The sequence below is a fragment of the Lactuca saligna genome, chromosome 2, assembly GCF_052625555.1.
Source record: "Lactuca saligna cultivar CGN05327 chromosome 2, ASM5262555v1, whole genome shotgun sequence".
In the NCBI taxonomy this organism is placed as follows: Eukaryota; Viridiplantae; Streptophyta; class Magnoliopsida; order Asterales; family Asteraceae; genus Lactuca; species Lactuca saligna.
In genome coordinates, this window is record NC_136418.1 from 5,398,803 (window position 1) to 5,409,422 (window position 10,620).

At 34.7% G+C, this 10,620-nt stretch overlaps 1 protein-coding gene across 1 annotated transcript; it reads left to right on the forward strand.

The window, feature by feature from the left end:
- The first annotated feature begins 3,745 nt into the window (after positions 1–3,745).
- LOC145030611 (putative serine/threonine-protein kinase PBL21) lies at positions 3,746–10,004 on the forward strand. The gene is made up of 7 exons (XM_078978985.1): positions 3,746–4,321; positions 4,447–4,485; positions 4,594–4,775; positions 5,991–6,180; positions 7,387–7,778; positions 8,475–8,874; positions 9,680–10,004. Exons 1-6 carry the CDS (start codon positions 4,240–4,242, stop codon positions 8,763–8,765), a joined length of 1,176 nt encoding a protein of 391 aa, XP_078835111.1. The 5' UTR covers positions 3,746–4,239; the 3' UTR covers positions 8,766–8,874; positions 9,680–10,004.
- The last annotated feature ends 616 nt before the right edge of the window (positions 10,005–10,620 follow it).

Consider the following 10,620-nt stretch of genomic DNA (forward strand, 5'->3'; position numbering starts at 1 on the left):
GCAGTGGTTTTGTTGGATGATATTCAGGTCGATAAGCGCCTGAGTTACATAGAGAGGCCTTACATGTGGCCATACTGGAGAGGAAGATGAAAGTTCTGCGAAACAAGGAGATACCTTTGGTGAAGGTACAGTAGGAGCATCGGAGGGGGTCCGAGTGGATGTGGGAGCCAGAGGCAGAGATGCGGGAGCACTATCCGAAGCTGTTCGCCGCGGCAGACTTCGAGGACGAAGTCTAGTTCAAGTGGGGGAGAATTGTAACCCCCCGATTCTCAGGTATCGATTTTATATAAGAATTTTCTTGATTTCAAGGTCTACTCGACGAGTTGGTTGCCTTACTCGTCAAGTAGCATCGGATTGGTCCGCGTGTTTTAGTGACCTACTCGCTGAGTCCAAGAAGGGACTCGACGAGTAGGAGCTGGCAGATGAAACCCTAAATTTCGGGGTATTTCACCTTATTTAAAGGATCAATAGCCTCCCCATCCTCCCCTTTACAACTCCTTGACACTCTTAAACCCTAAATCTCATGTGTGTGTGTGTGTGTTTCTTTGGTGTGTTAAAGCTTGGAGGAGGGATCTTGGTGAGGGTACACTTAGGGAAAACATGTAAACTGAAGCGAGGAACTCGTGGGAAGCAAAGATATACTTTAGTTGGTACTCTCTTGAAGGTATTAGGTTGTTTCCTTGGCTCATTTCATCTTTAATCTCTTTGGGTGGGTTTTAGGAAAGGGTTCTTGTGTTTGAGCCAAGATCTAAAGTTGCAACTTCAGATCTGGACTCCCTTTGGCCTCTAGATCCATAAATTTATCAACTTTGGCAAGTATGAACCATCCCTCAAGTGTGAGACTTCCTTACAAGCTTGGTGTTGTCATTCTAAGACTTTAGAGCTTTGCATGCACGTAAAGTTTGCAACTTTACGTGATAAACATGCCTTGGGAAATTGGATCTACAATTTGGAGCCTTAGCATGGCTTAAAAAGCCTTTGTATGGATGAAGGACTGAAGGGACTCGGCGAGTCGCATGGTCGACTCGGCAAGTCCGATGAAGATTGTCGTGGGCCCAGTGAGTCACATGAGAGACTCGGCGAGTCGGCTAGGGTTTTCCCAACCTTTGGACACGTATGAACGCGGCGAGTGTAAAGGGAAAACTCGGCGAGTTGGCCAAGGAGTTACGACCACTGACACTAGGAACTCGACGAGTCAGTCAAGTGACTCGGCGAGTTGGCGAGTCATGTCAGGAACTCGGCGAGTAGCTGAGGGTACTTGACGAGTTGAGGTCAACATGGACTGTTGACCTTGATAGTTGACTTTTCCTTTGACCAAAGGTTGATTATTGGACTTCTGGGGTATTTTAGGAAAATATGAGCATGGTGGGGACATTTAGTCAATAAGGTCTTGATGGGTATTAACTTATTATTTATGGTGTGATATTGTGGGATTCTGGGGAGACAACAGTCAGAGATTTGGAGTACTTCAACACTACTTGCGGGGTGAGTCATCATCAATATATCAATAGGGTCTATGGCACCAAGGCCGACTCTTTATGGATTGTACTCGGTTATGGCATGATATGTTATTGATTACATCCTGGTAGTTAGGGTGGTGATATGCTTATGTGTAGCGATTTGGTTAGGTCAATGTCCTGATTATAGGATGATGCTATGTTAGTGACCGGTAAGGTCTGTATCCTGACTATTGGGATGTTGCTATGATTAGTGATCTGTTAGACTGGTTTGACTGTTATATAATATGAGCTAACGTGTGATATTATGTGCATGTTTGTTTGATTGGGGTTGGGTTGAGGCGGTCCTGCTTTGTGCTGAAGGCCAACATACCCAGTGAGCGGTCCAGGTAGGTTGTAGGTTCTGCGAGGCGATCCAGTAATGCCGAAGGCTCGGGAGCGGTCCAGATAGGTTGTAGGCCCTGCGATGCGGTCCAGTCAGGCTGAAGGTTCATTATGCATGCTGATTTGTATTTGTGGATGTGATATGATTATGGTTATATGAGATTGGTATTTTAGGGGAAACTCACTAAGCTTTCGGGCTTACAGTTTTCAGTTTATTGTTTTAGGTACATCAGGGGATCATGGCAAGGTGAAGGCATGATCGTACAATTCCTCATGATTTGTTTATGTTTCCGGGAAAACTTTGATATTATATATTTTGAAAACAAAGTTGTAATGATTTTAATGGTTTGAAATGTTTTAAAAGTTCAAATTTGTCTTGAAATTTTTGGGTGTTACAATACTTTGATATTATATATTTTGTCTCTCTCTCTCTCTCTCTCTCTCTTTCTCTCTCTATCTCTCACTTCGACCCATAAACTTGATTCTTTCTAAACTATTTTACGTATAGATTTAGTTATACAAAGATACCTCTTGATTTTCTAAGTTTTTTCAAAGACTCTTTACAAACAAAACTTTAAATATGGTTTTACTTACCAAGAAAATGCTTTTTAATACTTTTAAAAGTGTTACTATGGTTAGCAAAAAACCTATAATTTCTCACCAACCTTGTGTTGACCCTCAGATCTGCATGTATTCTCAGGAAATCGATAATTAAGCATTCAGACGTTGGTTAGCCATGGATTTCAAACAATCCAATTTACTAGTTTTTGTTATGTCTGCCTACCTGTTTAAGGCAATTTATGTACTATACTATTATTTGTAAGAAACTTGTATTCAAACATCAAGAAGGAATACAAATGTTGTTTTGTTTCTTGTTGTACATGTGCTATATGTTCAGTTTACCTGTGATCCATAAACTTAGTCGCACAACCCGACATGTTCCGCCGCCTCGACCGTGCATGTGACAGTATGGACCAAGTTCACCTCCTCCATCCAAGCTCCATGGACGAGCGTTTAATGAAGATATTTTGAGAGAGGTTTATGAGTGTTGAATGTTCGAGAGATATGAAAATTTCAGGTTTAAGGGTGGTAAAAATGAAGATGGGTGGTATAAAGGCCAACTAACGGAGGTACATGCCGGTATGGTCACGTTTTTGTGGGTTTGTAGGTTGCTACAAAGTAAAATGCGACTTGCTGATGAATGCTCTGCCTCCCTGGAAGGAGGTATCGAGGGGTGGTTGCATGCCGATGATTTTGACTTAGAAGTATAAGGGTTGTGATCCGGTGCTGCAATGTGGGATCATACTTGGCATTAAAAGAAAGACCATCACAAGCTGAGTATCCCGTAACCCTGTTGACCGAGAAAACGAAGACCATGTCACTGGATTAACTTGTCATTGGATTCAAAAGGGGGCGTTCTAGAACAAGGGCGTTGTTTGTCTAGTCGTTGGCATCTAACCAAGTCGCTGAAGAGCTTGACAATAAAGAGCACCGTATCTAATTAGATTGAACTGGTCCGAAGCTAGCGCCACTTTCCTGATAAGCCCATAGCAAGGCGAAACTAGTTGTTATCAAGGTTTTACACCGACAAAAATAGTACCAAACTTTAATGTACAAACTTCGACAAAATTATATAAAAAAAAATCTCCAAATCCATGTTGTAAATTGCAAATAGACTCTTTAATAAAAGTAATCATTTAATCTACAAATTATCAAATGAGGTTGGCTAAAAAGATATTTTATTTTATCGTTTAGACAACCCTAATTAATTTTTAAAATATTTTTATCGGTTAAAATTGTATTATTTTTCGAAAAAACTGATTAGAAAAAGTTGATTATATTTTTATAAAAGTGATAGACATGACTTGTAAGGGCGTCTATCAAAACTCAAAAGAATACACGTATATTATAATCACTCCGCGATAAATCTAGAAAAAGAGGCAAGGGAAGAGACTGGCAATTGCCGCTAAAAGCGGACACCCGCTGAATTTTGCAGATATAAATTCTGCAAATTCCATTCGCCATTGCTAGATCCCAAGAAAAACACTCACACTACTTTACGGCTCAATATTTTTATTTCAGATTTTTGTTCTTTTCTGTCTCAATTTGCTTTAATTTACTAGAAAATTTCGTAAATTTATGTGGGTAGTCGACCATTTCTTCACAGTAGTTCAGTTTGTTGAGATTTCGTGCAATGCCGTGGTGATTCATCAGATCTAGCTTAGATTCCTTATTTTTTTTCCTCTCATTAAGGTTTTCCTGATTTCGTTTAGAGAGAGAAAAATCCTTATCCGTTTGCTCTGGATTTAGGGCTTTACATTTTCCGTTTCGTTTTGTGTAATTATTGAGTGGATATGCCGATTTGTAAATCTGTTTAAGGAATTACATTTTGGTATTGATGGGTTGCTTTCCTTGCCTAAGATGCCGTTCTAAAGATGTTAAAAATTGCGATGGCGATTTGGATTCCAATGAGTTTCCAGGTTTAGTGACCGTTTTTTTATCATAATCATTATTACGATTCCTAATCAGCTATTACTCGTTATGCATTAGTGATTACTTTACTTCCTTTTTTTTGTGTTCTTAATCAATTTGTTTCCAATTGCAGATAATGGGAAGGGAAGAAGAACGTATAACGACGTCAGTGGTAAGATTATCGAACTTTATAGATCTAATTTTGGGAGATTTATCGAAATAATGTGTTTTGATTTTTGAACAATGAGGTTTCGTTGGAATTTGTGTTGTTGGTGTGTAGATGGGAAATGTGTGGATTCCATGAGAGGAAAAGGTCAAGCGTGGTGTGGTCAGAGGGCTAATGTGGCAAGAAGCTTTACATTTCGTGAGCTTGCTGCATCTACACAGAACTTCAGGGTTGCTAATTTGATTGGTGAAGGTGGATTTGGAAGTGTTTACAAGGGTCGATTAGAATCAGGGAAGGTAAAGCTTTCTAGTTTCACAATTTTGTTTTTACTTATAATCGGAAAGATCTAAGGAATTCAATTCCATTCCAATCCTTTGGTTGCAAATCGCTAAGGAATTGAATTACGTTGGTGTTACAAAATCCTTTGATCTGTGGATTTTAACGTTCGTTTCTAAAAGCAATGGAAATCAATCCCCCCATCATTCTCTAGAATTTCACAAGCAAACTCCTCTTCCCTCTTCTTCATCGGCTTCCCTCTTCTCGCTCAGAAATTTCATTCCAAGTCAAACAAATGCTTTGACATAATTCAATTTCTCTAGATTCCAGTTCCGTTTAACAGAAATTTATCATGAAGATGATTTATAGTATCCAACATAAACACCTTCAAAGGGTTTTTGACTTGAAGAATGAGAATTAGATAATCAGTGATTAAAAGGTTGTTCAAAATGATTATTGCGAACTAAAATCTGATATAATTAGTTGCTTATGGGCATGTCCAACCCAACACCATTTTCAACACCAAAAATGGTGTTAATTGTTTCAAGTTTAAGTTTATATATTTCATTTTAGTTTAATTAGTATATAGTTACATTTTAAATAAATTTAATAATTGCTTCAAGTATATCTAAAAAGATTGAATACGTTGTAATTATTTATATAAGAATTATTTGTTTGATACATGCTTAATTATATAATTTATATAGCTTTTGTAACAAAAAGTCGTAAGACAATTTTGTAACAAGTTACTAAAAATAAAGGGTACTTCTGAAAATCTAAATACGTTATGAAAAAGAGAATATACTTGGAATATTCTTTCTAGTCTAATTGCACCATTTTTTTTTTTGCAAAAAAAGGTGTTATGGTCGGAGATGGTCTAAAGCTAAGAGTAGTTTGCTGTTTACTTAAATATCAAAATCTGTTTATTTTGACCCAAATTAATCAAAAGATAAAAATCTTAATCAGTTTATCTAGACACTAAAATCTGATGAATACGACTTTAAATTACAATAATTATGTAAAGTTATGTAACTTTATATATGTTTCAATAACCAGTTTTCTCACAACAATTTCTCGTACACTTTTCACCCAAAATAATCACTTTTATTCAAACACATCCAAACACTCCCTAAACAGTAGAATTACTATTTTTTTTCTTGTGATTAATATCCTTCCAATAGTTTGTGACATGTTTTTTTTTTTTTTTTTTTTTTTTTTTTTTTTTTAATGAACAGATAGTTGCCATAAAACAGCTGAACTTGAATGGGCTTCAAGGGAATCAGGAATTTATTGTGGAGGTTCTTATGTTGAGTCTTCTTCGCCATTCAAATCTTGTCACATTGATTGGTTATTGCACAGATGGAGATCAGAGACTTCTGGTGTATGAGTACATGCCTTTGGGTAGCTTGGAAAATCATCTTTTTGGTAAAAAAAAAATATTTATTTTATTTTCCAAATCACTTATGAAATAAAACCAAACTTTGAGAAACTAATGTATTAAATGTGATTATAAAAACCTTACTGTTAAAATAAGCGTACTTTAAGTTTGAGATAACTTTAAATGGTTTGACCCTTTTTTGTAATTTTAATTCAATCGTCTTGTTATCAATAACAAATACAGCAATATTAAAAAAATGGACAGTTTTGTGGTTTAACCATTACTACTTTATTCTTTCTAGAGTAAAATTAGATGAATGGTCCCTATGGTTTAGGGTAATTTACACGTTTGATCCCTAATTTATTTTTTTAACTTAGAAGGTCCCTATTGTTTGTTTTTGTTACACGCTTGCTCCCTGTCTTACTTAAAAAGATTATTTTGCACTTGATTTTTTAATTTATTTAAATAAACACACCCCCAACCCTATCCACTCACATTACCTTACCTACCCCATCATTTTTTCCTTTTTAAATAATAGTTTTTTTTGTAGGTAAGACAAGGACTAAGTGCGTAACAAAAACAAATAGTAGGGATCAAGTGCGTAACAAAAACAAATAGTAAGGACCTCCTGAGTTAAAAAAATAAGTTAGAGACCAAGCATGCAAATTATCCCAACCATAGGGATCGTTCGTGTAATTTACTCTTTTTTCTAATCAAACCATAAAAGGTTTAAAGGTTTTTTTTTTTTTTTTTTTTTTTTTTTTTCCCAAATTAACGGTTTTGATTTTTTATAGGTGTTATACCAGGTTTCAACGGTAATTAATTTAGAAAATTTGAAGCTTTTTAATTTTATGGGTTGACTGGAAAAAATAAAGTTCAATTATTTAAGATGTAAGCCCGATTTTTTTCCCTTTAAGTAGACATAATCACATAAGGAAATAGAAGGAAAAATAAATGAGGGTAAATTTGTAACAAGTTAGACTTTTTCTATTAAGTCATTCTTTTCTCATTAAGTCAAAAAGAAACACCATATATAGCTTATCAGAATGAAATGTCCGAATATGTCTAAATGACCATTTTACCCTTACGTAATTCCGAATAATAAATGACTGTTCATTCAAGGACTGTTATAAATTGAATTTATAAGTCGCTGTTTATTTTATATAAATAATGATGATCCAAAATTACAAATCACATCAATTACGTTCCATTGTAAAAATAAACGAAGATTTATTATTTTTTTTTTATTGCAGATTTAGAGTCTCATCAAGAGCCATTGGATTGGCACACGCGACTAAAGATTGCAGTAGGTGCAGCACGTGGTCTAGAATACCTCCATTGCAAAGCAAATCCACCTGTAATTTATCGCGATTTAAAATCATCAAACATTTTGTTGGATAATGATTTCAATACAAAGCTTTCAGATTTTGGGCTTGCTAAATTGGGCCCAGTAGGTGACAACACACACGTGTCCACTCGAGTAATGGGCACCTATGGCTATTGTGCGCCTGATTATGCAATGAGTGGTCGACTTACCCTAAAGTCTGATATATATAGCTTTGGTGTTGTGCTTTTGGAGCTTATTACTGGGCGTAAAGCAATTGATATGACTAAAAAATCTGGAGAACAGAATTTGGTTTCGTGGGTAAGTTTCTTTTTTTAATTATTTATTGGGTTTGAATGGAAATTTGGATTTGGAATTTGAATCGGTTTATGTGAAAAAGGGTTATTTGGAGTTTGTATATTAGGAAACATACAGAAAAAGCACTTCACTTTCGATATTTTAACTATTTTTTTGTAGTGATTTAAAAAATCATTTTTCTAGTTACCGTATTTTGTTCTCAGTGCAAAATATGCAAAATATAAATACAGAACAATCTCGATTTCATTGATTTAACAACTAAATAAATTATTATACCAATATAAAAGTATAAATAGTTTTTTTTTTTGTAAAATTGGGTAAATGGGAAAAATGTTTTTTTAGTAGTTCGTCAAAAAAAAAAAAAAAATCAAAACCTATACTAGTTAAGTGGATAAACAGGTAAAAAATCAATTCTTCCTATTTTTAAAACAATTCTACCCGATTTAAACAATGTCATCAACTTACAAATCAATTTTCACCGTTATAATTGTTTACATTTTTCAAAACATAATGTCTTCATTAAAAAAAAATTCAAAACTACAATGCTATAATTTCAAAAAAATTTCAAAGCACAACGCCTTAATAGGAAAAAAAAAGTTAAAACACTACAATGTTTTAGTACACAAATAAACAAAACTACATTGCTATTTCCTTCATTGATAATATATATCTTTTAATTTCAATTAAATATTTTTGTAGTCACGCCCATTCTTAAAAGACCGAAAAAAATTCGTCCAATTAGCGGATCCATTACTCCAAGGCCACTTTCCCGCCCGTTGTATGCACCACGCGGTTGCCATAATCGCCATGTGTCTTCAAGAACAAGCAAATTTCAGGCCATTAATCGGTGACATAGTGGTTGCTCTTGAGTATTTGGCTTCTCAAGCTGAGACACCCGAAAATCCTAAAAGCCCAACCACCACCTCCCGCCCACCTGCCGCCTCTCGCCACCCATCACCCTCAAAAGCTTCAAAAACACCGACTTTGTGATAGTCACCCAAAGATTCTTTAAAAGGAATGGGACTGTGTTATTCGAAGAGGTTAAGACCACAAGATTTAATGAAGATGATGGGATGATTGGTTTATTGTGAAGCATTAGGTATGCAAAATCTCATTTGTGTTTTCTTTTCGTATTTTGTACTAGTTAAATGCTTATTTATCTAATAATGTTTTTTTAAATATTAGTTTCTGCAACAAAGTGGTTTTTTTTTTTTTTTTGGAAATTGTATTAGGGAAAATACAGAAAAACCATTATATTTTGGGTAATTTTGAGGTTTAACCTCTCATAAAAGTTTGAGATATTTTTCCAATTTGACTATTTTTTGGTCTTATATATGATGTTTCACATGTAATTTTTTGTTGTGAGGTTTAACTAATTTTTCCATTCAAACCTCTTATGTTAGGTTATTTTTTGAATTTTATTGTTTTAAAATAGTTAAATTGGAAAAATGTTTGAAACTTTTGTATAAGAGGTGAAACCACAAAAAGTTCCCAATTATATGATGTTTTATTTATTTCTTTTTAATCTACCATCAGTTAAATGGTAATTTATGCAAAAATATTTCATTTTTTTTATCAACTAACGTGAAATATGTAAATCATGTTTCAACTTGTTAAACAAGTTCCTGGCATTAGAAGAGAACACCCTTATTTCATATCTTGCGTAACCACATATTGGTTTTGGAAATCATTTGAATAATCATGAAATGCCTAAAATGCCCTTTATTAAAAAAAAACACTATCATGGGAAGTCCCAAAATGCAAATTGTTGTACTTTTCGTTAGGCAAAGGGAGCAAGTAATGTCAAATTACCGATATAACCCTGAGAAGAAAATTTGAGCTTTTGGAGGAAAATAACCACTTTTCATTAAAAGTTTACTGATTTCTAAACTTTGTTGCTGCAGGTATGATATTTTTTGCAAGGATGTGTATAAGGTCAACTTTGATGTCTCAAGTGGAATCATATATTTTATAAGTGCACATATCTCATTAGTTAAAAGGGAATTTGATCAAGCTGTGGATAAAGTTTAGGTTCCTCTCCACCTTTGAAGTGAAATTTACGACAGTTTCAATGTAATATGTAGTTATAGTTTAAATTTTGATTAAAATATTGAATATAATTGTGAATTTGCATGCATTTGGTTGTGTTCTTGCCTAACGTAGTACGTGAAAGTGTGAAACTCTTATTAGGACTTTTATATTGCAATTATAAGACAAATCTTTGGCACCCGTTTATAGAATATCAAGTTTAGTCTAAATCTTTTTGGACTCATTGAAGGTCCATGTGATTTCAATTTCAATCATTGACCAACTTAAAAAGACCTATCTACTCTTTTTAATTTATTTTACATTTTTTTGGCTATATTTTTATTTAAAAAAGGAAAAAGAAATAAAAACACTTACCCTACCCCATCTGCATTCCTTTTCTTTCGTCTTCCTACTTTATAAACTTTAGCGGAGAAATTGAGGTGAAGAAATTGAGAGATGGTGGTGATCAGGAGATCTGGTGGAGAAATCTCGAGCGACGATGACGATAAGAAAGGTTGGTAGTGTCGGTGGGTTTGTATGCTGGATGTGTGTCAGTAAACCTAGATTGTAAATATCCGGTGACATGAGCTTCATCAATGCCGTTGTTCAAAATTCCATCAAAACGCGACATGTAACAGTGAACTTTGTGGAAATCTTCATCTCTGTCATCTTCGTATGCCCTATTTATGTAAGCGATTTCCATGTGGTTTCATCTGTATGGAAATCTTTGTCTTAGCCACTTAAGGCTCTAATTGAATGGCCTAAAAGTTCTTTTAATTGAACACATTAGAGTTTTGTGGTAGTGGTTGTGTAACAC